The sequence below is a fragment of the Cricetulus griseus genome (genome assembly GCF_003668045.3).
Source record: "Cricetulus griseus strain 17A/GY chromosome 1 unlocalized genomic scaffold, alternate assembly CriGri-PICRH-1.0 chr1_0, whole genome shotgun sequence".
NCBI classification, from domain to species: domain Eukaryota; kingdom Metazoa; phylum Chordata; class Mammalia; order Rodentia; family Cricetidae; genus Cricetulus; species Cricetulus griseus.
The window spans coordinates 61,793,815-61,820,954 of NW_023276806.1; the positions used below are offsets into that span (position 1 = coordinate 61,793,815).

General features: G+C 46.1%; 1 protein-coding gene across 2 annotated transcripts in view; it reads left to right on the forward strand.

Annotated features, from left to right (window-relative positions):
• The window catches only part of Tuft1 (tuftelin 1), a 42,663-nt gene extending 31,841 nt beyond the window's left edge, over window positions 1-10,822 (forward strand). Inside the window, exons 8-13 of one of the 2 annotated variants that reach the window (XM_027393544.2) lie at window positions 2,351-2,479; window positions 3,020-3,114; window positions 6,729-6,834; window positions 7,557-7,640; window positions 8,675-8,775; window positions 9,331-10,822. In XM_027393544.2, coding sequence (XP_027249345.1) covers window positions 2,351-2,479; window positions 3,020-3,114; window positions 6,729-6,834; window positions 7,557-7,640; window positions 8,675-8,775; window positions 9,331-9,394 — 579 coding nt within the window. In that variant the 3' untranslated portion in view covers window positions 9,395-10,822. The remainder of the gene's footprint in view (window positions 1-2,350; window positions 2,480-3,019; window positions 3,115-6,728; window positions 6,835-7,556; window positions 7,641-8,674; window positions 8,776-9,330) is intronic. The other variant, XM_027393545.2, reaches the window with a different exon arrangement.
• The last annotated feature ends 16,318 nt before the right edge of the window (window positions 10,823-27,140 follow it).

A 27,140-nucleotide genomic window follows, 5' to 3' on the forward strand; every position in this document is an offset into this window, starting at 1 on the left:
CCTGTTATTATTTACTCACAAATAAAGTATGTTATGATAGGATTGTATTTGTCACAGGCACCCTGGGAGCTTGTGGAAGGAGGAACACCAGCCTGAACTCTTTCATGGAGCTAGAAAAGTTTTTTTTGTTGTTGTTTTTTTTTTGTTTTTTTTTCCTGCTTCTTCATTGTGGGTGGGTGGCAGGTTGGATTTCTCTTTGCTGGAGTTGCGCCCCCCCACACACCTGAGTATGGCTCCCTGACATCAAACTCAGATCTCCAGGCTCAACGGCAAGCGCCTTTACCTGCTGAGCCATCTACTGACCCTAAACAAGGGGATTTTTGAGAGGAGGACTGAGGATAAAGAAGAATAGCACTGAGCCTTGGGGTTAAGGAACTTGGGCCATGACACAACTTCCCTTTGAGCTGATTCAGGTTGTATTGGAAGGATTCATGACTGACCAACCCTGTGAGGTTGTGCGTGAGCACTTGCTTCAGGAGGGCCTAGAAGAGGGAGAGAAGCTTTGTTTTTCTAGGTGCTGGGTTTCTGAGTAGACTTTCCTGGTGTACACAGTTTGACTTGGTGTCCCAAGTGAGCAAAAGCAGCCATTTGGTCAAGGAGTTCCCAAACCGTTTCCTGTGACACAGTTTAGATACTTGGGTTATTGATGTATCAGTTTGATGACCACCTGTTTCCTCTATTCTCTGGAAGAAATACAAGGAAAGGATGTTGAAGCTGTAGCCTTGAGCAGGTTTAGGATCTTGGAAGGCCTTGAGAAGTTGTGGCATTCCAGACATACTTGTCATTTCTGACTGTGTGGTGGAGCCTGCTGCTTCTAAGGAAGAATTGCCTGAACATAAGCTGCAGGCACAAGGCCCGGGATAGCCTTGTGGGTTTGGGGTAGTGGGACTGACTGTTCTTTACCATCTGCAGCAGGTGCCCCTCGGGTCAGGTTCCTTGCTGTGTGAACAGGGCAGGCTGAGCTGCTGGGACAGATTTGGAAAACAAGTCTGGTTGTTTGTTTTTCCATTGGGCCTGTTGGTTGTTGTAGGTTTGTTTTTGCATCTTTGTGATTCTGTGATAGACACTGGGGATTTAGATCATGGCTCTGTTAACTGCTCTGACACACATCAGCCTGAGCGTGTGGTGTTTATGTACTGAGATGAGAACCCTTTTTCTAAGGTCCTGCTCAAGGAAGCCACCCTGTTTTAGGCTAATATACATTATTGAAGGTGTTCTTAACCTGTCCTGATGAATGAGATTTGTCCAGTCTGCTTTTCTGAACCTGAGGGTATGAAGGGCAAGATAGACAATTATCGAAGTTTCGGCTATTATTAAGCATGGGTTCCTATTCTACTAGCTGCCTGCTGTCAGGAGGAATTGGCAGTGAATTTGCTTGGCTAGGACAGGTCCCATCACACATTTTTCTGCACTGGGTTTTCTCTTCCCTGATTCTGAGATTGGAAAAATCCAGACAAACTGGCTGCTTTCTGTCTGTCATCCAGGCCTTCCAGAGTTTATCTGGATTCTCTTTTACCAAATGATGAGGTGTCTGGGGTGAGTGGGAAGCAGAGAAATGGATGGTGACATTCCTGGTGGTCGCATGGGCCCTGGCATTCTCTAGCTTTATTTGTGACAGGGAGAGTACTGGACTAGAAGAATGCCAGTGCCGCCCCAAGCTGTCAAGCAGTTGCTGTAAGCAAGGAATCTGAGGCTCTTTGGAAGTGTGGAAGGACCCTAGGGCCTGTGTGGCATGAACTTGAACTAGGCTCAGGGATACAAAGAACCTGAGAAGAACCTTCTCAGGTCTAGGAGGATGTTTAGAAGGGATATCTGTGAGACTTGAGGGGTAAGCAGGAGTTGGTGAGCTGTAGGAAGAGGAAACAAGGCAAGTTCGTTCTTTACTTTCTCATTCTAACGATTGAAAATTCTGCTGCTCTTTCCAAAGTGCTTTCTTATCTGCTGAAGGGCAGATTCTGTGTGCTGCAGCACCTGGCACAGGCGCCGTGATGGTCTTGGTGTGGAGGTGGAGGAGTGGGGAGATGGCAGACTAGGAGCGTGTCTCCTGGGCTGTTTGCTTCTGATTAGCAGGGAGGCCACAACATTGGGTGAAGCTTGGCCAGCCCTGGAGGGTTGTGGAGGTGTTGAAGATGTTGACCAGGCGATCTTGATGAACTGTGTGCCAGTTGACCTTGGAGATGGAGTTAGTCTTTGAGGGGCCAGCTAGTCTCCACAGTAGTCCTGGATAGAGATGGGGAGTGACAATGTGCTCCTTATAGTCCCATTGTGCCTCTGAAGCCACCCCAGGTTCTCTTTCTAAGCCTTATCTATGTTTGCCTTTGTTTCTTCCACCTTTGAACACGTGTCATAGGTTACACTCAAACAGTATCAGCGAGAAGCCGAACAGAGTAATGTGGCCCTTCAGAGAGAGGAGGACAGAGTGGAGCAGAAATCTGCAGAAGTTGGGGAGCTACAGAGGCGCTTGCTGGGGATGGAGACGGTAATGGTGACGTTTCGGCTTCAGGGTCCAGCCCTGGGACCCAGGACTGCTTTCTCTAGTAGCTCAATAGCGTCCCTTCTTAGCAGCCATGCTCATTCATTCTGATACCTTCCAGCACTTTAGGAGTGGAGGCTCGGACATCTAGCCTCTGTCTCCTTCCACTATCCACTACAGGCAAAACTATTCCCACCTTAGACCCGTTCTTACACAGATGCCCCCTTTGGGTTTCCGAATACTCTTGTTAGCAGCCAGTCACTCTATCTGGTTCATTCAGGGCTGGCAGGTGGGTTTGCACAACACAGGGCCTAGTTCTCCCTCGGGCAGCTGGGTGAGGCTGGGAAGTTTCTGTTTGCTGAAAGTGGAAAAGGCTATCCCTGACAGAGGAGGGCGCCCATCAAACCAGCTTGGCCTGCTGCTCTTTGGCAACAGTCCCAGGCCCAGTAGCAGCCAAGTCCCTGTTCAGGTACCCATTTCACCCCAAGCACAGACTTCTGTTGTTGTCCATTCCTGCTACAATGCCTTTTCTTTTGCCCCACGCAGGAGCATCAAGCCTTACTGTCGAAAGTCAGGGAAGGGGAGATGGCCTTAGAGGAGCTTCGGATCAAGAACGCTGACTGCCAAGCAGAAAGAGAAAAGTAAGTAAGGGTCCTTGTTCACTATGAAGTTGGGTGTAGGAAAGAGAGGGCGGGCGGTGTAGCCCGCTGCCAGGGCTGGAAGGAAGCTGGCGCTGAGGTCAGACCTTCCAGCTCCAGCTCAGCGTGCTCACAGAGGGTGGAGCCCCACCCAGGCTGCCTTCTTCTTCCTAAGCTCATTTAGCATGGGGGCAGTGACCTAAAGAAGATGATTTTCTGTCTTTAGAGCTAAGGTCAGGCGGAGCTGAGGAAGCAGGGGCTGCTGCAGCTCTCCCTGCAGGGGCTTTCACAGGGCGTTGCTCCTTGTTTCTCACTCCTAAAGCAGAAACTCTGAAAGTTCCTGAAGTTCATGTAATTTCTCCAGTCTGACAGAAGGGCTAGACTTCATGAGGACTTCCTGTTGCTCTAAGCAGTTCAGATAGAAACCAAGAACTACCTGCTGACTTGGAGGCCTGTAGGGGATTACTGAGAGTTTTCTGCTTCCAAGGTTAGAGGTTTTGAAAAGTTTGCTCCCAGGAGAAGGGATCAGAAGCCCCAGATCAGCGGGACCCACAGAGCAAAGAATGCCTCCTCAATCTTCAGGACCCCAATAGGATGTTGACAGGGCGTAGAGGCACATGCCTATAATCCTAGCGCTTGAAAAGCTGAGTCAGGAGGATTGCTATGAGTTCAAGGCTAGCTTGTACTGCAGAGTGAAATTCTCATTGGGTGCAGTAGTGGTAGTCTGTACCTTTTATCCCAGGTACTCAGGAGGTGGCAGAAGGACCATGAGATCCAAGCCAGCCTGGGCAACTTCTCAAGATTTGACTCAAAAATAAATGAACAACAAACATCAAACAGTTAAATCTCAGTAGGCCATTGTGGGTCTGATCGCCATTTATAAGTAACCTTTTTCAAACTTGGTAGGCATTACCCGAGGGCCAAGATCAATAGACACTGTCACAGCCCCTCTGTCTCTTTAGGACAACCCAGGTTTGGCCTTCCTGGCATGGAAAATGCAGGCATCTTTTTTATTGTTGCCCCCTTTCTGGGTTGACTTCATAGCAAAGTAGCTTTAGAAGAACAGTTGAAGCTGGGAGTGGTGGCTCACACCTTTGATTCCAGCACCCAGAAAGTAGATACAAGTGGATCTCTATGAATTTGAGGCCAACCTGGTTTACATAGCAAGATCTATGTAGTAGACTATATAGTGAGACCCTGTCTCAAAGGAAAAAAAAAACAAAACAATTGGAAATTGTCTCTTTATTGAATATCTACAGTCTCTTTTTTTTTGCTATAAATATTTTAAATCATTTTCTCTGCTATCAGAAATCTTTTTTTCATTATTTTTTTCTTTCTTTTTAAAAAATATTTATTATGTATAGTGTTCTACCTGCATATCCGCCTGCACAGCCAGAAGAAGGCAACAGATATCATTACAGATGGTTGTGAGCCACCATGTGGGTGCTGGGAATTGAACTCAGGACCTCTGGAAGAGCAGTCAATGCTCTTAACCTCTGAGCCAGCTCTCCAGCCCCTTTATTATTTCTTCTGTTCTCATATTAATTACATCTTGAGCACCATTCCACCACCCCTGTCTCTCCCCCTTCCCACCTACCCTCTGCCCCAGATCCAAACCCCTGTCTGTCTATCCTCAGAAAAGAGCAGGAGTCCTTGGGATATCAACCACTAAACAATTATTTGAGTGGCATCTGTATCAGGCAGCCTAAATAACATAGAGGTGAAATATCAGGGAGGGTGCACATGTATAGGACGTGTGCAAATACTGATGAGGGGCCGGCTTCTATAATCATTCTCCCTCGGCACTGAGGGATGGCTGCGTTCAGACCTCCCACCCCTTCCTCTTTGTGGGACATACTCAGGACGGACTAAGAGAGAGGAACAAGAGAAATGAAGGGTGAGATGATCCCAAACTAATGCTCTGGAATGTTTGACAGCTGCATGCCCTCCTGTGGAGTGGGATTTAGAATGAGGTTCAGGAAGGATGTGGGCGCAAGGGCATTGTAACCACCTCACCCTGAGTACCACCCATTTCTGGCGGCAAGCACTTGTCTTCAGGCAGAAGTGGGAGTAACCAGTGCCTGTGGCTCTTCCGGGCCCTCTGGGCATTCTCAAAAGTGACTGACTAAGAAAATGCTCAGAGTATTGTGACATCAAGCAACTTTCTACTTCTCTCTTGACACTGATTGTGCATCCCACAATCTAATTCAAGTCTGTGACTATCCAGAGTTAATGCAGGCCCCACATGCCAAGGGTTCAGTTCTGCTCCCACTTTAGCTGACAGTCAAAATTAGTATGCTCAAGGCTACCCCATGTACCTTTCCCATTTACCTACAAAATACATGTGGGGGGGGGGGGGATTCTTCCCAGTTGCTTCCTCAGGTTCAGGATTTGTTGTAGTGACTCATGGAACTGATGTAACAATGTTATTATGTTCTTAAAGGATTCAGATGAACAACAGATGAAGTGGCATAAAGGGTGAGGTCCAGAGGGGACAGCTCTGCTGTCCCCAGGGGATTGGTGTATCTGTCCTCTTGACATGCGTATGCATTCCTGGATCCAAAAGGTTTTGAACACTTTGACCAGTGATTGCTGTCTCCCCCAGAGGTTGGAGAGGGGCTGAAGTTTAACTAGCCTCATGCTGCAGTTATTTTACAAACCCTAGCGAATATTCCCTTTCTTAGTGTGCTTGCTACACTCTTAGCATTTCTAGAGAGTCTAGATATCTTGTTAGGGGCTGGAAACCCAAGACCAAATACTGCATAGTCAAACATGTCTCTGTCACTCCTGCGTTTGGGAATTTATAAGGGCTTGAGGAATTCTCTTAAGAATTAAGGATAGGACTGGAGAGTTGGCTCAGTGGTTAAGAGCACTGGCTGCTCTTCCAGAGGACCTGAGTTCAATTCCCAACAACCACATGAAGAAACCTTGTCTTGAAAATAAAGTTAAGGACAGGGTAGCTGGAGAGATGACTCAGAGGTAGGACTGGATTCAATTCCCAGCCCCATATGGCAGCTCACACCTGTTTGTAACTCCTATTCCAGGGGACCCAACAAACATACATGCAGGTAAAACACTGCTGCATATAGAATAAAAATTAAATCATTAAAAAAATTTTAAAAAATAATCAAGAGAGCAAATCTTTCTTATTGAGGATCTTGGCTTTGTTTGCTTAGAATAATTCAAGTCCCTACTTAAATCCTTGGAGTAATCAGAAACTTCTAACAGTCAAGGCAGCCAGCTTTCTCCTGGCTTTAATACTGAAAAAGTTTAATAATAACGTTAATAAAAAACAAAAATCTTGCCCCTGGAAAGACATGATGGTGCATGTCTGTAATTCTTGGGAGGCTGAGGCATGACAACACCTGTGAGTTCAGAGCTAGGTTTCAGGCTACTCTGAAGTGTGATTGTGGTCCTACCTTGTAAAACAAAAAAGCTGAAACAAAACCGTCTGCCCCCTAGTGGCATACAAATGACTTACGCTACCTCTCATTTGGAGCAGACATCTCTAAAGTGGTGATGACTTGTTCTTTAGGACAGGCCACCAGGGCACAGGGACTCACTCACACTTGGTGGCAAGTGTGACTTCACCTCAGCCTCCTGGTCTTTATCCCCAGGGCTGCTGCTCTCGAAAAAGAAGTGGCTGGGTTTCGGGAGAAGATCCACCACTTGGATGACATGCTCAAGAGCCAGCAGCGGAAAGTTCGGCAGATGATAGAGCAGGTAAAGGCGGTCCTATTTTAGCTGCCCTGTGTGCATTCAAGCCTGTGCTTTCCTTACTGACTCCCTGGGCAACTGAGTTTAAAACTGCTCACGATGGGAGCACACGTGGAGTTCAGGTGTTGCCCTCCCTCCATCCTTCCTGACACTGTTTTTGCATTTAGTTTCTGCTTTCCCACTGGAAAAGGAAAGAAGCTGGTCTCACTTAAACTCTAAATCTTTTTGGTAAGTGAGTCATAATAAACCCAGTTGTCTGTGAAGACCATCAGTGTTGGTGCCTCTGCCTGAGCTTCAACCCTGTCACAAGACCGTTCTGAGACCCTAAGGTTTCCCTGAACCTGGAAGGATCATTTCCTCCCTTCCAGCCAGCCCCCTTTACATGTGTTTGTTTACTGCCATTTCTCATTGTCTAGAACAGTATCTGTGATGTGGTAAGCACCCAGTAAATGTTTCCTAGACGAATGAATAAATAATTCACACTTGCAGAACCCAAAGGACTCTGCTATGCACTTTGGATTTACGGATGGCACTTCCTCTCACTCTACCATCCCCGTGTCTGGATTCATTAGTGATAAAAATAAATGTTTTATAGAAACAGAAATGAAACTCGAGAGGAGCAGAACTCTCCCTTCTACTCTGCTGGCTTCCCTCGAGTCAGGGTGGAGTTTGGTGAGTGTGTACTGAGTCTTTGCAGAATGAACTCCATGTTTTCTTCGTCTTCACAGCTCCAGAATTCAAAAGCTGTGATCCAATCCAAGGACACCACCATTCAAGAGCTCAAGGAGAAAATTGCCTATTTGGAGGCTGAGGTTTGTGTACGGGACAGCCCCCAACAAGGAACTGGGCTCTTGAGAAGCCTGGCAGGGGGGAAGTAGGGGTACTTGGTCCTGTCCAGCAGATGCTTGTAACCGAGTATCTGGGAGTGTTGCTCCATGGTCAGTTGAATTGAAAGCTTCCATGGAGCAGCTGACAATGGTAAGGCCTGTCCCTGCCAGACAGGGCAGAGCATCATGGCGCAAGCCACCTCCCATGGCACATCTTGACCATGTGAGCTTTGCTGACAGTGGAGCCTGGTTTGAAGGAAGAGGGCACATTCTATAGTTGGCGTATCCTCGCAGCTGTGGGAATGGGTCCAGTCAGCTATCAAGGTGACTTCGTAGTCTAATTTCTGCTTTGCTGTAGAACCCTTCCTGTCTGTTGACTGCCTTCAGATCACTATGCATACTTCTGTGTGGAGATTCCTGTAATAGGGGAGACATATGCGAGGCAGGGTATTTAGAGAAAGTATGGTCTAGAGTTAAGATAAAATATAATGGGGAAAAACTAAACAAAACCAAAATTGTATAGGTTGGAGAGATGGCTCAGCGGTTAAGAGCTTGCTGCTCTTCCGGAGGACTTGAGTTCAGTTCCCAACACACACATCTGGCACCCACAATCACCTGTATGTCTAGCTCTTGGGCATCTGGCACGTTCTTCTAGATTCCGAAGGTACCCACCTGCATTCATGTGGCATACACTCACATAGACATACATATAAATAAAAAGTAGGAGTAAAAGCAACAAAAAACTACAGATATTTTAAAAACTAGGCTGTTGACAAAGGCATATGACTTTCAACTGAAGACAAGAAGTTATGTACAGGAAATGTATATAAGGAGGAGCCAGAAGTGGCTAGTGTTGCTGAGGAGGCAGAGAGTGATGTGTTATGATGAAGATGAAGGGAGAGGACACCCCTGGCTGGTGTCCTCCTGGTAGAGATGGAGTTAACAGGAGCATCAATGCAAGTTAGATGGGGCATGTGGCAAGCCAGAGAGACACATTGTAACCCATGCTCACATTTCAGAACTTAGAAATGCATGACCGCATGGAGCATCTGATAGAGAAGCAGGTCAGTCATGGAAACTTCAGCACGCAGACCCGTGCCAAGACAGAGAACCTGGGCAGGTGAGTACATGCAGAGAGTGGGCCCAGGCAGGACAGGAGAGAGCAAAGGAAACTTGTGAGGCCTTCAGGGCTGAGGAAGGAAGGCTTAAACCCAGCTTTCTGCCCAGTCTCCAGTCTGAGTTCATTCAACAGACTACTTTCTAGCCCGGGAGGACCATGCTTGGCTTCTAGAACCCCTGAGACTGTTTGTAAATTTTATTTATAATATCTGCACACTGCAAATTTGTACATATGTTTGCATATTTCTAGAGGAGAGTCTTTTGTTTCTAAGAGATTCACAAAAAGGCCTCCGATCTTGGGGGAAAATGAAGAATCTCAGCTACACCCACTTTGCAGTTGTTTAACCACCCCTATCTTTGTCACCCTCGTCACCAGATAAATACATCATGGCATAGTCTCTCCTCTATATTACTGAAAATCACTGCTTCGAGCTCTTATGGAACTCAAGAGACAAGTCAGCCCTGGAGTGTAGTGCTGCAGAGGCACCGTGGAGGGGAATCTCTGTGAAGTGGGATGCAGTAGCACAGCCCTTAGTGTTTACTCCTTTTTCCCCAGTGTCCGGATATCCAAGCCCCCCAGCCCCAAGCCTATGCCTCTCATCCGCGTGGTGGAAACCTGAGCTTCAGGAGATGGATGCTGCTGTTGCTGCTTGGACCTGCAGAGAAGCCCACCACCCCTGTAGGCTGTTGATACTGACTCTGACTTCCTGACCGTACCTTGGTGGCCCCAGGTCTTGGGCTCATGCCCCAGGCTCCTGTCCTCTGCTTGCTGGCAGGTGGAGCAGAAGTGTCTGTCTCCTCCGGACATCACAGGCCTTGAGAAGACATTCTCCTGCTAGCAGGAACAGGACAATATCCTTACTCCCAGTTACTGTTTTTTCTGGTGTAACAGAACTCCCCTGCTGTGTATACTGGAATCTAGCTGCCCCAAAGCCAGGCCCTCATCAAGTCCAGAGAAGTGACAAAATTTGTCTTAGTCCCCAAAAAGCTGGAAGCACAGATGTATAGTGATCGGAGCAAGTCCTGAGGGAATGAAGTTCCTTCTGCAAACACAGCTCAGTTCTTAGCAACAAACTGTTTGTTTTTCTACTTGGCTCCACCCTTGTGCCATGCTGTCCAGGGCCTCCCACAGACAGTCAATGGAGGCCAGCTGGCCAGACCTGGTCTTAACCAGTGAACCTAAACTAGATACCCTTGCCTCTCTGGGAACAAAGGAATATGCATTCAGGGAGCAGGTTTTTTAGTAGGAAGGTTCTTGAGGCCATAAATAGTTGACATGACTTCTCCCCGCTGTGGAAGCTCCCAGTCTTCAGGATTTCCCCTGTGGTGTCCTGAAAAGCACACCTCAGCCTTCCTGACTGCTTCCTCATCAGTCCCAGCAAAACCATCACTGTATTTATTTTGTTAAGTTATTGCTGGTTTTGCTTACATCTCAGAGTTGATTTAGTACCAGTGCTCTGCAGTCTCCTGCTGAGGTGTTTGGGCTTACCTTGATGTGGGGAGAGTATTCTGGTTGGCTCCCTGCGCCTTCCCTCTAGCTGCTGCTTTTCCTTTCTTCCTCCTGAGTCAGCTCACAACTCAGGAGGCTAGTTTCTGTCCCCAAGTGTGTGCTGTCCAGGGAATAGGGCAATCAGGAGTGTTTTTTTCGGGGGGGGGGGTTGTTCTTCTAACCTCTCTGAACCCTCCCACCCCATAACCAACTGTGTCCCAGCCCCGAATGACCCTGCAGCTCATTGTGTTTCTTATAGTGTGCTCTAGTAGCCTCAAGAGCATTCAAGCTCCCGAATGTGGGGCCATAGGAACAGCTTTAGTCCTCAAAAATCTACTCGGTTTGCAACCAGAAGCCTTAAATCTGTGTGTTTCTTTGTCAGGACCAGGCAGGGCCTGGCTTTGTCTGTACACTATCCTGAGACTCCAGACAGTCTCTCCACAGAATGAGTGTGTGGAACATGGTCTCCATGCCCCTTCAGATTCTTTCCCTGTCTGTCTGTGACACAGTCGTTGTATGGTGACTTTAATAAATTATGCTAACATGCCTCTTTGCTCCATGGGCCTAGTCGCCTTTTACTTCTTGAAGAGGATGAAAGAACACAATATACTGTATCTTGAAGGTGGCACCCTGTTGTCAACACCCGAGTATTAGAACTCTCTCAGACTGTGATGTATGGGTGTTGTGGAGTTTAGAAGTTACAAGCCACCAGGTCCCGTGGTCTCTAACCCTAGCTTTGACCCTGTTTGGGGCGGTGGCCTTGTGGAATCTTGAACTTGGCCATTCTGTGTCCTGGTTTGGAGGAGCGCTGCCCAGCGTTATGGGTCCTGAGTCTGCACAGAAGGACACAAGTCACAGCAGAGGTACGTGAGGAGCTCACAGCCTTTGCAGAAGTGGCAGCTCCCTGGAAATGCTCACAGCAACTCTTCAAGGGTTTATTAGTTTCTGGCAGTCTCTGGATATCATTGGGTTAGTAAAGCATTTGGTTTTTTTTTTTTTTTTTTTTTTTTTTTTTTTTTTTTTTCCCTTTCTGCAGGAAGCTAGTTGGCTGCAGGGCCAAACAAGACATAGCTGAATTTACACAAACTCTCCTGGGCCAAGGAAACGGGAAGCAACGCTCTCCTGGCCCCTCTGGTTCCCCTTTCTCTTTCAATGGAGAATGTAGGTTTTCTTCTGCTTCTGCAGCATCAGTGTACCCAGAAAACACCCCACCCCAGATCTGGATCTGTCTCCTGACTCCTGGGTTTCTCTTGCCCTGGCAGTCTTGCTTGGCACAGGTATATCCAGACTGCTTGTCTCAGAATATTAGCAGGGTGGGGTTGGCAAGGGTGCCAAGAAGACTGGCCTGGCTGGAGGATGCAGGAATGAGTGTGCTGCCCTGCAGGAAAGGGAAGCTCTCCCGCAGGGCCTGCTGGGCTACATGGGAGGAGCAGAGATGTGGGGGGTACAGATAGGAGGTGGGCAGGAGACATTCTGGAGACCAGAAGCAAGGCCCTAAGAGATTTTTTTTAGACAAAAAAAAAAAAAAAAAAAAAAGAAAGAAAAAGAAAGTGTGTGTGTGGAAGGCATCTCTGGCATCTGCTTCGTATGCCACTGTGCGCTGCTGCTGAAAGGAGCAAGGCCAAGGAGGATGCAGGAGAGTGGCTCAGCATCTAGACAGTTTCCAGTTAGAGATGTCAGTGGGACTGGGGGTGGCAAGCTCCTGGCTCCAGCCGTTTTTATTGCCTGAGCTTTATGGTGTTTTAAGCCAACTCCTGTGTGCTGCTGAGGGAGGCTTTGAGTTCTGCCTCTCTGGGACCTTTGCCATGAGGGTGTTAAGAGCTGCCCAGACATGCAGCCATCATTGCCAGCCTCCTGTAAACGTGGGCTACAGACCTGGTGTGGGAAAAGCAGCCCACAGGAGCACTTGTTCCCTGCCTTCACAACAACTGCCCATGTTCCAAGTCTTCGTTTTGCCTTGCACTGAATGGGAAGGAGCCTGGCAGCACATACTGTTTCGTCCAGGTGGAGTAGGTTAGCCTCAGCTGCTTTGGTGATGTGGCAGGAGGACTGAAAATTTAAGGGCAGCCTAGTCAACTTAGTAAGACCTTGTCTCAAAATAAAAGTCTACCAAATTAACAAAAAGAAAAGAACCCTGAGCATAGCAGAACACGCCTTTAACCCCAGCACTTGGGAGGCAGAGGCAGGTTGATTTCTGTGGGTGTAAGGCCAACCTGGTCTACATAGTGAGTTCCAGGCTAGACAGGTTTCTAAGGTTCAAAGATGATTTGTTCATTTTTCTTTGTGTCTCTGTCTCTCTGTTTCTTTGGGTCTCATTATGTAGCTCAGGCTAGCCTCGAAGTCACAGTCCTCCTGCTTTACCCACCCCACTCAAGTGCTTGGATTTTAGGTGTGCACCACCATGCCTGCCTGGCTTTGTCTGTTTTAAATCACTGTTCACGGTTCACCATTGCATCGTGGAATGTTTCCACACTGGGAGGAAGCTCTGCCTGACAGGTTTCTCCTTCACCAGCTCCTGGTTCTGAGCAGCTGTTTTCTGTGGGGCCTGTGTGATCTTGAGTTCTCTGCTTCCTCAGAGACACACTGCTGAGCTAGTGCCTGCGTCTATTCAGGCTATGACTCAACAACAGATGTTAGCCTAGGGCCCTTGGCCTCTTTTCCACACTTTGGTTTAGAGCTTTGACTTTGCAAGGAGCAATTGTTCCCTCTGTTCTGTCCCAATTATAAACACGTGGTCTTGAAACTCAAAAGTTGGAGACCCAAATATCTCCCCTTTCCCAAGGAAAATTCGTATCCAGGCTGAATACAAATGAGCATGAAAGGGGCGTTCTTACAAGTAAGTACTTTCCAGCCCCCTGAGGCTGACTTGGGACTCAAGATGTGTGTGGCCTTTATGCTAGAGTCTCTTTTCCTGGAGTGCTGTGGACAAAGAAACTGAGGTAGATAGTGGCAGGATAATGAATTTCCCCACAGGTTGTTGGTCACCAAACCTTAAACCACAGGACCTCAGAGCACTGAAGGAAAGGAAATCATTAGTCCTTATGACCTGAGCTGTCACAGGGCCAGCCCTTTCCTCCCTGTCACTGGGGTTCTGGGCCCAGCCTGACCCTCTGTCTGTCCTGTAACTTTCAGTGTGGTTTGGCGCTTTGGCTGACATGCTATGTAAAATATATTACTGGAGCTGGGGGGGGGGGCGCGGATTTTTGCAAAACATTGGTCAATAAAAAAAAAAATGGACTTTTCTCCTTGGCCAAATAATCTCAGGGTCAGGAGGTCTGTAATCAGCTTTCATCTACTCTGTCCCCCTTTACAATCCCTCCCTCCCTCCACCCCCTCCCTCCACCTCTCCCTTCCTCCCTCCCTTTATCTGTCCATCCATCCCTCCCTCCTTCCATCCCTCCCCTCCCTCCCGTCTCATGTAACCCAGGCTGATCTTGAACCCTGATTCTCCTCCTATGTCAGCCTCCTATTTGCTTACAACAGGTGTGAGCTATCGCATCAGACTTCAGTTTCTCTGCCTTCTCTTAGTAGAATCATAACCCATCAGGCTAGACATTTTCAACCATTTTGACTCCCCTTTCCATTTCATAATCCAATTATATCTGGTTTGTCAACATGCCAAAGTTCCCTCTATTGAAAAATCTCCCTTGTGGCCTGACCCATAGTAACAACCCACCCTTAGCCTGTCGCCTTAAGCCTGGATTACTACTGAAGCCATGCCTTGCTGCTTTGTGTCTCTAGTTACCATCAAAGATTTATTTGAATCTTGTCTAAAAGTACCAAGTACTTGCCTAAGGCAGCTCACTCACAGCTGCCTGTAATTCCAGCTTCAGAGGGTTCAGTGCCCCTGGCCTCTGTGCACAGACCCATACACATAATTACAAATAATAAAAGTAAGTCTTTTAAGAAAAGAAAATACAGAGGTTGTTATTGCTAGGAGAGGGAGAAAAAAAGAGGTAAAGGAAGAATTTTAGCAATAAATAAGGGGCTGGAGAGATGGCTCAGAGGTTAAGAGCACTGGCTGCTCTTCCAGAGGTCCTGAGTTCAGTTCCCAGCAACCGCATGGTGGCTCACAACCATCTGTTATGAGATCTGGTGCCCTCTTCTGTCATGGAGGCAGAACACTTGTATACATAATAATAAACAAATCTTAAAAAAAAAAAAAGGAAAAATTCATCTCTTTTCTATGTTCAGTATTGAGCTAGGTGCTCTAGGACAGGGCTGTGTGGGGTGGGTAGGTCCAGGATCTTGTAGCTGAGGCTTTGGAGAACCTCTCAGTGTCTCTGAGGCAGGAAGACATCTTTTATTTCCCAGACCAATTGTAGTGGCATTTTTCTCTGAACTGCCTCCTGCCTTATTATCCCACCTAACATAAGATCTCCAAGGGCAAGAACACACTTGTTTTACAGCTACAACCCTTCCTAAATCCTCCAAGGCATGGTGCCCCACAGAGGGGAGGACCTTAATGAAAAAAAAGACTGTGACCTCTCTTGAACTATCCTGACTATGAACTTAGTATTCCTTGTTTATGTTTATCAGCTAAATGTTGCCACTGTTTTTTGTTTGTTCTTTTATGCATTGGTGTTTTGCCTGCATATGTGACTGTGAGGGTGTCAGGTCCCCTGGACCTGGAGTTATAGACAGTGCTGAGCTGCCATGTGGGTGTTGGGAATTGAACTTGGATCCTCTGGAAGAACAGCCAGTGCTCTTAACCACTGGACCATCTCTCCAGCCCCAGCCACTGTCTTTTCAACTTCATTACTTAAAAATAATTTAAAAACTCAGTTTGTATTTTTGAGCTAAAATGTTTTCCTTTGTGATCTTGATAAAAGCATTTTTTTTAATTTTACTTTATGTGTACAATTGTTTTGCCTGTGTGTGTGTGTGTGTTTGTATGTGTATGTACCAATCCCCTGGAGCTTGAGTTGTATAATGTCTTACTATTTGTTAAGCCTAACTCTCTCTCTGTCAAAGGGTTTGCATCAAGCCTAATTCTCTGTCAAAGGGTTTGCTTTGCTTTGCTTTCTGTGTGGTAGTCAGACCCAGGGTTTCACACAATTGAGGCAAAGGCTCTCTAAAATGAGGTGTGTCCCGTGTCTTTAGGAGTTGCTATTTTTTTCTGCTTATTTTTCCAGATTAATTTTAAATAATTATACCCTAACTCTAAATAATATTATATTGAATTAAAATATAATTCATTGTAACTATGCAAGACAAAAAATAGATAAATTTTAAAAATTAAACAGCTTTATAAATTGGCTATTCCCATCCAAGGAAACTTTTTGGTTTTGTTTTAAAATTGTGTGTATGTGTGTGTGTGTGTGTGTGTGTGGTTTGGGGAAGCAAGTTTAATTATTATTGTATATCAGATTACAAATATAAATTAAAAGTCACATAATGAACCGAAATTTTCTTTATACAACATATTAAAATATAATTTCATTTTAAATGAAATTGTATGTGTACAGTTACACTCTTAAGTATGCTAGCTAAGTCAATGACTGTACACAATGAGAAATAATGGGAGCCGGACGTTGGTGGTGAATTCCTTTAATCCCAGCACTAGGAGGCAGAGGCAGGCGGATCTTTGTGAGTTTGAGGCCAACCTGGTCTCCAGAGCGAGTGCCAGGATAGGCTCCAAAGCTACACAGAGAAACCCTGTCTCGAAAAACCAAAAAAAAAAAAAAAAAAAAAAAAAAAAAAAGAGAATAATGGGACAAACTTAAGCGCAAATGAACATTCCTGAGTTCCCTTGTCTCGCTGAACATCAAACCCCACCAATCTTAGCTCCTATTCACTCTCTGCCCATTAATTCCTAGGCATTTAAAAATAATTATCTGAGCCGGGCTTTGGTGGCGGCACATGCCTTAAATCCCAGCGCTGGGGAGGACGAGTCAGGTGGATCTCTGACCAGTTCGAGACCAGCCTGGTCTACAAGAGCTAGTTCCAGGAGACCCTCAAAGCCACAGAGAAACCCTGTCTCGAACCCCCCCTCCCCAAAAATTATCTGTTGTTGAGACAGGGTCTCACTGTGTAATGCTGTGCTTTGCAAAGGGTCTGGAGAGATGCCTCTGTGGTTCAGAGCACTTGTTCTTGTAGAGGACCAGCTTTCAGTTCCTAGCACCCACATGGTGCCTCACTATCATCTATAACTCCAGTTACGGATAATCTGATGCCTTCTTCTGGCTCCTATGGGTACTGCGCATGTGTGCATGAGCATACATTCAGGCAAAAGCACCCATACAATAAGATAAATAGATCTTTTTTAAAAATTTATTTATTAGTTCTAGTTAGGGAACAAGCTTGTTTCACATGTAAGTCCCTTCTCCCTCTCCCTCCCCTCATCCCATCCCTCCTCCCCCACCCCCAGCCTACCCTAGATCTTTTTTTAAAACCATATGCAAGGACCATGTGTAGCATGGAGTATGTCTGGAACTCTGTGGACACTGAATACATGAGTTATTGTGACTAAATATTTCTGAGAATTAAATATGTCAAATATGGCTATAGGGTTACAAGGGAAATTCAGAAAACCTGTCCTTAAATTGCTATTAATCTAAGTAGTGCCATGAGATATCTGTATGCCAACAGGCATACAGTCATGCAAACACTTCTGAAAGAAAACTCAGGAAGAATACAATCCAGCTTTAAGGAAACAGGGCACAAGGATGGGTGTGGCTACAGGTGGGCGTGGGCAAGTGTGGGCTACTTTAAGTTAGAGTTGGGATAAGAACAGGATCCACAGTAGAGGCTTTGTTCTTCTTGTAGGAAGAGCGGAAGAGAAGTCTCTACCCTGAGCTGGCATAGCTTAGAGTCCCAGGTGTGGAGAGTGAGAAATGGGGAGATACCCTGCATTCCCCAAGCCACTCCTGATCCTTTTGGCTCACCTGACCCCCAGCCCCCGAGTTCCAGTTCTTGGTATGTGTGTGTGTGTGTGTGTGTGTGTGTGTGTGTGTGAGGGCGCTGGGGACTGAGCCCAGGGCCTCACGCATTCTGGGCAGAGCTTTACTACTAAGCTGCATCCCCAGTGAGTCCACATTAATTTGTTTTCCTTTGAGGCTTTATTTATTTCCATGTGTGTTAGTGTTTTTCTTGCATGTATATCTATGCATCACGTATGTGCAGTGTCCTCAGAGACCAGAAGAGGGTGACAGAGCCCCTGGGACTGGAGTTACAGATGGTTGTCAGCCACCATGTGGTGCTGGGAATTGAACCTGGGTGTGCTGGAAGAACAGCTAGTTCTCTTAACCACTGAGCTTTCTCTCCAGCCCCTTGTGTTTCTTTCTTTTTTAAAGAGAGAGAGAGAGAGAGAGAGAGAGAGAGAGAGAGAGAGAGAGAGTGTGTGTGTGTACACGCGCTTGCATACACCTATGTACATAAAAAGGCAGTTGCCTGCAGAGACCAGAAGGGGGCACTGGATCTCCTTGGAGCTGGAGTTACAGGTGGCTGTGAGCCCCTGACATGGGTGGTGAGAACCCAGCTCCAGTCCTCTGCCAAGGCAGGAAGCACTCGTAAAACTATTGAACATCTCTCCCCTCAAGTCCCAAGTTCCTCAGTGCCATCATGTCTTTTGAAGAGGTGACCATTTCTCCTTGCCTGTCCTCTAATGAGTGCGCGTGCGGGGCCCCTTGCCTGGCTCTTTCTTCTTCTTCTTCTTCTTCTTCTTCTTCTTCTTCTTCTTCTTCTTCTTCTTCTTCTTCTTTTCTTCCTTCTTCCTCCTCCTCCTCCTCCTCTTCCTCCTCCTCCTCCTCCTTCTCCTTCTTCTTTTAAAGATTTATTTGTTAGCCAGGCATTGGTGGCGCATGCCTTTAATCCCAGCACTCGGGAGGCAGAGGCAGGTGGATCTCCGTGAGTTCGAGACCAACCTGCTCTACAAGAGCTAGTTTCAGGACAGCCTCCAAAGCCACAGAGAAACCCTGTCTTGAAAAAAAAAAAAACAAATAAATAAATAAATAGGATTTATTTGTTCATTATGTATACAGTGTTCTATCTGCATGTATCCATGAAGACCAGAAGAGGGCCTCATTATAGATGGTTTTAAGACATCATGTGGTTTCTGGGATTTGAACTCAGGACCTCTGGAAGACCAGCTAGTGTTCTTAACCACTGAGGCCCACCTGGCTCTTTCTCTAACCTTACTGTGTCCTTACTTGAAAGTTCTAACACCTCTGAACTTCTGGTTCTCTTCTATTAGAAAGAAAGAAAGAAAGAAAGAAAGAAAGAAAGAAAGAAAGAAAGAAAGAAAGAAAGGAAGGAAGGAAGGAAGGAAGAAAGGTTGGTGCAGGGAGAGGTATCCTCCCTTTCAACAAAGAGTTTTGTGAGCCAAATGGAGGGACTCTGCACCTCAGGTTGGAACCAGTAGAGGGCAGCATGTCCTCAAGCACCTGGGCAGGTGGCCTCCATGAGCCCCATAGGACAAGCTGGAGGTCTCAGGAGTTAAAGCAAAGGGCAACAGCTGAATTAGTGTTTTTGCAAATTAGGTCCAGCACCAGAAGAATAAAGGCAAGGCATAAAAAGAATTTGGATTATAGGAAAGTAAATGTTTTTTGTTTTGTTTTTAAATTGAACACGTCTCCCTGTCCTGGTTTTGGATGCTTGCTTGTATCATCAGAGGCAAACCTCTGGGAACATTTTAGAGGCTGGTAACCATTTTGGTAAAATGGAAACTGGTTTTAAAACCTCATTTGTAGTTGGACAGGATAGGACATGCCTGCAGCCCCAGTGCTTGGCAGGTGGTAGAGGTGGAGGCTGGAGGATGCAGAATTCAAGGACATCCCGACTACATATCAAATTGGAAGACATCTGGGCTATATGATATCCTGTCTCAAAACAACAACAAAAAGATCTCATATATGACTGGCAATGGTAGTGCACGCCTGTAATCATAGCACTCAGAAGGTAGATACAGGTGGAGCTCTGAGTTTGAGGCCAGCCTGGTCTACAGAATGAATTCAGGATAGGCAAGGTTACACAGAGAAAAAAAAAAAAGAAAAAAAAAAAAAGAAAAAAAAAAGACTTGGTGTTTAACCTCCTCATAAAGTTCCTGGAAAAATGCCAGTTTATCTGCTCATATTAAATAAGTTCTTGCTCATGAGACAAGGTTTCAGAAAGCTCTGTCAAGCCATTGGCTTTCTCCCTTTTTTTTTTCTAGAGAGGATGATATTGCTGGGATTCTTGTGTGCTCACTGGGTGAAGATCACCAGCCTGAGCATGCTCAGGAGATAGCTCAGTGTGGGTGTTAGGAGGGCTGGGTGCTGGCTTGGCTTTCCCTGCGGGGATGTGGTAAGGCATCTCACTAATCTGAACCCCAGGTCCCGCTTCTCTCAAATAGAAGGCTGTTTGAGTTCCAGTCATCAACTGTTACATTTTGTATAATCACAAACTGCCTGAGGACTCAATCTGGGTGTGGTGGCACATAATTGTAATGCCAGCACGTGAGGGAGTGAAGGACAGGGGATCAAGAGATTAAGGTTGGGGGCTGGAGAGACAGTCCAGTGGTTAAAAATATATGCTGCTCTTACAGAGGACCCGAGTTGAGTTCCCAGTATCCATATAGGGTGGCTCACAACTGCCTTTACCTTCCGCTCTAGGAGATCCAACACCTTCTACTGGCTTGTATGGGCACTCAACACTCACATGTGCAAACATGCACATACACACACCCCATGAAAACCACACATAAAAATAAAATACATTTTTTTTTTTTAGCCTGGTGGTGGTGGCACATGCTTTTAGTCCCAGCACTCAGGAGGCAGAGGCAGACAGGTCTTTGTGAGTTTAAGGCCAGCCTGGTCTACAGAGTGAGTTGGAGGACAGTCAGGACTACACAGAGAAACCCTGTCTCAAGAATACAAAAACAACAACAAAACACAAAAACAAAAAGTACATGAGTTTTGAAAAAGGAGTTCCAGCTTGGGCTAGGGGGTCAAATCATTTGTCCTCTGCCCTTCACATGTGCATGTCCACTCCCAGATAAAGGAAGAAATAATAAACACCTGCTCAAAAAGTGTGACCACCTGACATGAGTGCCTGGAACCCACGGAAAAGCAGAAAGAGAGAAGCGACTCCACAAAGTTGTCCACAACTACGCTGCCTTGTAATCTTGTAGCAACCCCCAGAACAGGTTAATAATGTGATGGCTGCATAGACAAATAATGTTGCTCACTCAGCAACAATGAGGCCACACACACACACTCCCCACTCCTCCCCAGGCCATGGAGATGGGACAGCTGAGATTAAGCCTTACTCACTCTGGTTTCTGGACCTTGCTACTGTGCCGGTTGTTTTCTGAGATACTGAATACCTTTCCTCACTCTTCTCTGCTGTATTTTTTTCTCTTCTTCCAATCCCTACTCAGAGGCCAGGAGAGATGGTTTGGGTTGTGTGTGTCGGGAGGGGTCTGTTGCTGAGTCTAGTGAACCGAGTTTGATCTTGGGGATCCTTGGGATGGAAAGAACTGACTCTTAAAAGTTGTCCTTTAACCTCCACATTCACACTATAAATCAAAACAAACAAAACCCTGGGCCAGCAAAGTAGCTAGCAGGGGGAAAGTGCTTGTTGCCAAGGCAGGAAACTTGAATTTGGTTCCTGGGACCCATATGGTAGAGAGAAGCCATTCCCAAATGTTGCCACAGAGACACATGGCAGGAACACCCCCACCCAAACAAATACATCATGTTAAAAACAGTCCTACACAGTAATGACATGTGCCTATAACCCCAGCACTCGAGAAGAGAAGGCAGCAGGATCAGGAGTTCATGGTCAGCCTTGGCTACATACTTGGAGCCTGGCTTAGTTGGAGGCTGGCTTAGGCTACATGAAACACAGTCTCAAAAAACGAAAAACAAGGGTTGTGGATGCAGTTCAATTGATAGAGTCTTGCCTAGCCTGCACAAAGCCCTAGGTTCAGTCCCTAGCACCCCGTAAAACCAACCTATGTAACAAGTTTGAGGATAGCCTGGTATATATGAGACCCTTTTTCAAAAACAAAGAACACCCCCAGAGCTGACACCTGTTGGTGAATCACCGCTCCCCAGGACGCCAGTGTTTATCGTCCTCCTCTTCTGTGCTCCCTCAGCACCTGGTACATAGTCTCCCACGATACAGTACCTGTTGGTCATCTGTCTGCCTCTAGCTAGGCTGAGAAGACCTAACTGGCAGGGGTTGTTTGTCTCCCTGTCCCAGCATTGGTCCGGTGCCTAGTGGCTGGTGGGCACTGCACCAGTTGGATGAACGGCAGTGAACTCGACTGTGACTAGCAGGGTGTTTTACAAGGTGGATGTCCTGGATCACTGAAGAAAAGATAATGGCCCCTGGAGTGAGCCCTGGGGCACTTGCCTGGCACCAGGAGCTGAGTGGAGAGCACTGAGTGCTGATATTTAATGTCTGTGCACTGGAGGGCACATATTATTTAGAAATGATGGAGCTGGGTAGGGTGGCTGACACCTGTAATTCCAGCCAGTTGCTCGGAGACACAGTGGTTATGAACTCCAAGCCAGAGTGAGAATGTCTTACAAACCAAAACCAAGCACCAGATTAGTGGGGACATAGTAAGTTCCAGGCCAGCCAGGGCCACATGGTTCCAGAAAACCAGCACCAAACAGAGCAGAAAACTTAATAGAAGCTGATTGAAACATATTTTAACTCCAGAAGAGGATTAAATGAACTGAACTCTTGGGGTGGGGGTGGGGGGTCGGGGCTGGGGCGATAGCTCAGTGGTTAAGAGTCCACTTCCAGAGGACCTGAGTTCAATTCCCAGCACCCACATGATGGCTCACAAACAAAAGCCAGGCAGTGGTAGTGCATGTCTTTAATCCCAGCACTCAGGAGGCAGAGGCAGGCAGAGGCAGGCAGATCTCTGTGAGTTCAAGGCCAGCCTGGTCTAAGAGCGAGTTCCAGGATAGGCTCCAAAGCTACACAGAGAAACCCTGTCTCAGAAAAACAAAACAAAACACCCCGAACTTTCTCAGAGTGTGAATGAGCTCTAGGGCTTGAGTTTGAGGTGCTTAGTCAATGATATTTTCCAGGAAAACTGTCTGGAATTACTGGATTGAAGTAAATCGGCAATCTCTACTTCCAGGTTTATAGACTGGAGCCAGATAGGTCTTTTGTTCAGCTCTGGGCATGAGACACAGGCCAGGTTCCAGCAGTGTCCTCTGGAGTGTCCTGGAGCTCCCTGAGTGCCTGTTGGGTCAGATCCTCACAGCCATTCTCAGTATGGCTCACACAGCTTTGCCTCATGTGCAAACTTCTGAGGGACTGTAGACATTAATACATATATGTTGTCAGTAAATAGACTTTTCGAGAGCTGAAAACACCCACTCACCCAGGCATTGTTCCTGGGCTTCTTTGTGGCTCAGAGACTTCCTCTCTGCCTGCCTGTCCCAGGTATGAAGTGAGCCAGCTGTGTTGGAAGAGAACAGAAAACAAAGGAATAAATGAGCGGTGACCTTCAAGGGGAACTGAAAGTGAATACGATAGTTGATTCCATGCTGCATACATCATCCCTTACAGTGCTTGCATTATTTTCTGTGTATTTTTTATCTTTATGTGGCTTTTTTAAAATTACTTTTACTTTCTTTTGTTTCTTTTTTTCTGAGACAGGGTTTCTCTGTGGAAATCTGTCTGCCTCTGCTTCCTTCAGCAAATCCTACCGGTGTGCGCCATCACAACCGGCTAATCTATTTCTTCCTGTTATTTTTTCTCTCACAAGCCTACATATATTTTTTAATATAGTGTAAACCTTTAGAGGTTTTTCTTTATCTGGATCTGTCTTTATCATCTTGGGAGTGCCGAGTCTAAACCCCAGAAGCGCTGGGATTGCGCGAGCATATGGAAGCTGATCTGATGCCTCTCAGTGGCCCGACAGGGCAGACTGTGGGGGCAGGTTTACCTCTTTCTCTGGAATCCTTGGGGCATGGGGTCATCCCACTTCTGACACCATTCTGTTACGATAAATCTTTCCGCCAAAAGCTGCCTGAGCCCCACCACCACGTGTGAGCTTTACGCCAGCCGCCTGCCCGAGTTAGGCCCAAATGAATACACAGAAACTTGTATTAGGTTCAATGCTGCTTGGCCAATGCTAGGATTCCTCATCTGCTAGCTCAGTCTTAACTATCATAAATCTATATATGTTATAAGACTTGTCTTATTGGACGCCTTATTGGCGTCCCTCATTGCCGGTGGATCACATCGTGCCACTGGAGCAGGAGCCAAGGGGAAAAGAGAGACGCTTCTGGTTTTTCCTTCTCTAAATCTGAGTCTCCTTGCTATGTCACTTCCTGCCTGGATCATCATTTATCTACTACATTTCCCAGAATCCTCTTTGACTCATAGCCCTGCCTAACTTGCCGTTTCATTGGCCAAACCAGTATTTTATTTAACAATCAATAAGATAAACATACACAGAAGTACTTCCCCCATCAATTTACAATTTTAAGGGTAGTTTTTGAATTGCATTTCAGTCCAAACAACTTTGGAACTGTAACTGGGTATGGTAAGCACTCACCTGTAATTCCAGCACCTGTGAGGCTGAGGCAGGAGGATGACTTCAGTCAAAGAATGTGAAGCCATTTAGAACCCATCTCAAATAAGATTAATAATAACAATAAACAACTCTAGGGCTGGAGAGGTGGCTCTGTGGTTAGAAAGCACATACTGTTATTCCAGAGGATCTGGATTCAATCCCTACCACCCATACATAAGTAAAAATAAAATAGATCTAATAATGATAATAATAATAAGAAACCACATGTCTTAGTTACTTTTCTACTGCTGTGACAAAACACCATGACAAAGGCAACTCATAAAAGAAAGCGTTTACTTGAGGCTTACAGTTTCAGAAGGTTAGAGTTCAAAATGACCATCCTGGTGGAGAGCATGGCAGTAGGCAGGCAGGCACTGGTGCAATAGCTGAAAGCTCACAACTTGAGACTCAGGCTCAAGGCAGGGAGAGCTAGCTAGAAATGACATGACCTTTTGAAATCACAAAGCCTGCCCCTAGTAACACACCTCCTCTAGCAAGGCCACGCCTCCTAATCCTTCCCAAATGGTTCCACCAGCTAGATACCATTCTCATTCAAACCACCATATCCTATCACTCAAGAGGCAGAGGCAGGAGGTTCAACATAAGTTTGAGATCAACCTGGTCTACAGAGTTTCAGATGAGCCAGATCTAAACAGAGAAACTCTGCCAGTAAATACATTAAGAGAAGAAATAAGGCTGGACACAGTGGCATATGTCTTTAATCCCAGCACTCAAGAGGCAGAGGCAGGTGGGTCTCTGTGAGTTTGAGGCCAGCCTGGTCTACAGAGAAGTTCCAGGACAGCAAGAGCTGTTTCACAGAGAGACTATGTCTCCAAAACCTAGATAGATGGATAGATAGATAGATAGATAGATAGATAGATAGATAGATAGATAGATGAAAAATTAAAAAGCCCATGAAACTCAACTGTGATTCTGAGGAAAGCAGAAGATGGTACAAGGTTGGGAAACAGCAATGGCTGATGCTGGTAAATGGTTATCATTCACAGATAAAGGTGGGTGAAATTCAGCATAAATAGTTGTTAGACACAATCATGAACTAGCACAGTTTTCAAGCTTAGAAAAATTCTTTTGCTTTATATCTTGCATATTTTCACAGCTTTCTCTATGTAGCTCAGGTTGTCCTGAATTTTGCTCTGTAGACCAGGCTGGCTCAAACTCACAGAGATCACCTGCCTCAGGCTCCAGATAAAGTCTCTCCTATTACAGTAGGTTACAAATGACATAAAATTTAACATTTAACCAATTTTAAGTGTGTGATTGTGGCATTAATTACTTTCTCAGTGTTGTGAAACCACCCCACTCCCACCCGTCTCTGGAGCTTGTTCACATCTTTCCCAATCCAAACTCGGTGCCTCTTACAGCTTTCCTTCCTGTTCCTCCCTTTCTCAAGTGCTGGTAACTACCGTTTCACTTTCTGTCCACACCACACACAAAAATAATCACATCATGCTATAACTGTAAAATTGTGTTTTGTAAATGGTTAATTTCATTAAGCATCGTCTTACTTAGGGTTTTCATTGCTGTAAAGAGACACCATGACCATGGCAACTCTTTTTTTTTTTCCTTTGGTTTTTCGAGACAGGATTTCTCTGTGTGGCTTTGGAGGCTGTCCTGGAACTCACTCTGTAAGCCCGGCTGGTCTTCAACTCACAGATATCCATCTGCCTCTGCCTCCCGAGTGCTGGGATAAAAGGTGTGCGCTGCCAACTCCAGGCTACCACGGCAACCCTTATAAAGGCAACATTTAATTGGGGTGGCTTGCTCACAGTCTCAGAGGTCAGTCCATTATCATCATGGTGGAAAGCATGATGTTAGGCAGTCAGATGTGGTGCTGGAGCTGACGGTCCTTACGTCTTGACTCAAAGGCAACAGGAAGTCGACTGACAGTCACACTGAGAGAAGCCTGAGCAAACGAGACCTCAAAACCCACTCCAATGGTGACATACGTCCTCCAACAAAGCCACCTCTCCTAATAGTGCCATTCCCTTTGGGGGCTATTTTCTTTCAAACCACCACATGCACCGTCTTCAAGGTTTACCCTGTTGTGTAGTATGTATTTCATTTTTAAAAAAATTAAAGTATTTTTTGTAAGAGTGATCTATAAACTCGTATATTTTTTGAAGTACCTACATGAAGATGAAGTGGTACCGTGTGGCCCCTTATCCAAATCCACCCTTCTTGCTGCCACCCTTTATATTTGCAGAGCTTCCATTTGATTCTGGTATTCACTGGAAGCTATACATGCAGTGACAGGAGAAAGTCTTGACTGAAACTAGCCATGGTAGTTGTTTTTGTTTTTGTGTGTTTGTTTTGTTTTGCCAGTGGTTGGCTTAGTATATTAGACATGAGACAGGAGAGAATGCTGAAGAGAGGCAGCTGCCTGGGAGCTTGCTTGCTGTCCTTTCTGTGTGAGTTTCGCCTGTGCAGTACTTGCAGGTCTGGTGCCCTTGGATGTCAGAAGAGGGTGTGGGACCCAAGGAACTGGAGTTATAGATGGCTATGAGGCACGATCTGGATTCTGGGAATTGAACCTGGGTCCTCTGCAAGAACAAGTGCTCTTAACCACATGTGGTCGAGTTCATTGTTTCCCAGAAGCTTGCATTCAGCTTGGGAAGGGATAGCCCAGCTAGAACCTGGCTGTTGTGTTCTAAATGGAATTGTGCTGACTGTAAATGCAGTAAGGGGTTATATTGAATTTTCTTTTGCTGTGTAACAAATTACTACAGACTAAGCTGCTTAAAACTGCACAGGCCCTCTGCTGAGATCTCACTGGCAACAATCAAGGTTCTGCTGGACTCTTCCTTTATGGAGCTTGCATCCTCTTCCACGTTTCCATCTGTGTTCTTGTTGGCAGAATTTCAGGAGGTTATGTGAAGGGACTTTTTTTTTTTTTTGTCCCCAAGAGCCTGAAGTCTCCTGAAGCTTTTTCACATATGTGGCTCTCCCCTTAGATGGTTCTCAACCTTCCACAAAGATAACAGGACCAGTCTTGCTAAGAAGGAACATTACATAAGGCATTGGAACCATGGGTGTGACACAGCTGTCACCTTTGGCATATTTTATTGCCCAGAAGCAAGTCACAGGCTCTACTCACCTTCAAGGGAGGGGGTTACACAAGAACATGACTCATCTGGAACTGTATTTGCCTCAGGAATTTAGAAAAGGAAAAAGTCCGAAATAGCTGGAGTCTTCAGGGACACTGGAGGAAGATTCCAGCTAGGGCTTGGATGGGGAGAATTCAGAGTAGCAAACAGCTAAAACATAAGACCAAAGGCTGTCTGGGTGGTGGTGGCGAACACCTTGGATTCCAGCACTTGGGAGGCAGAAGCAG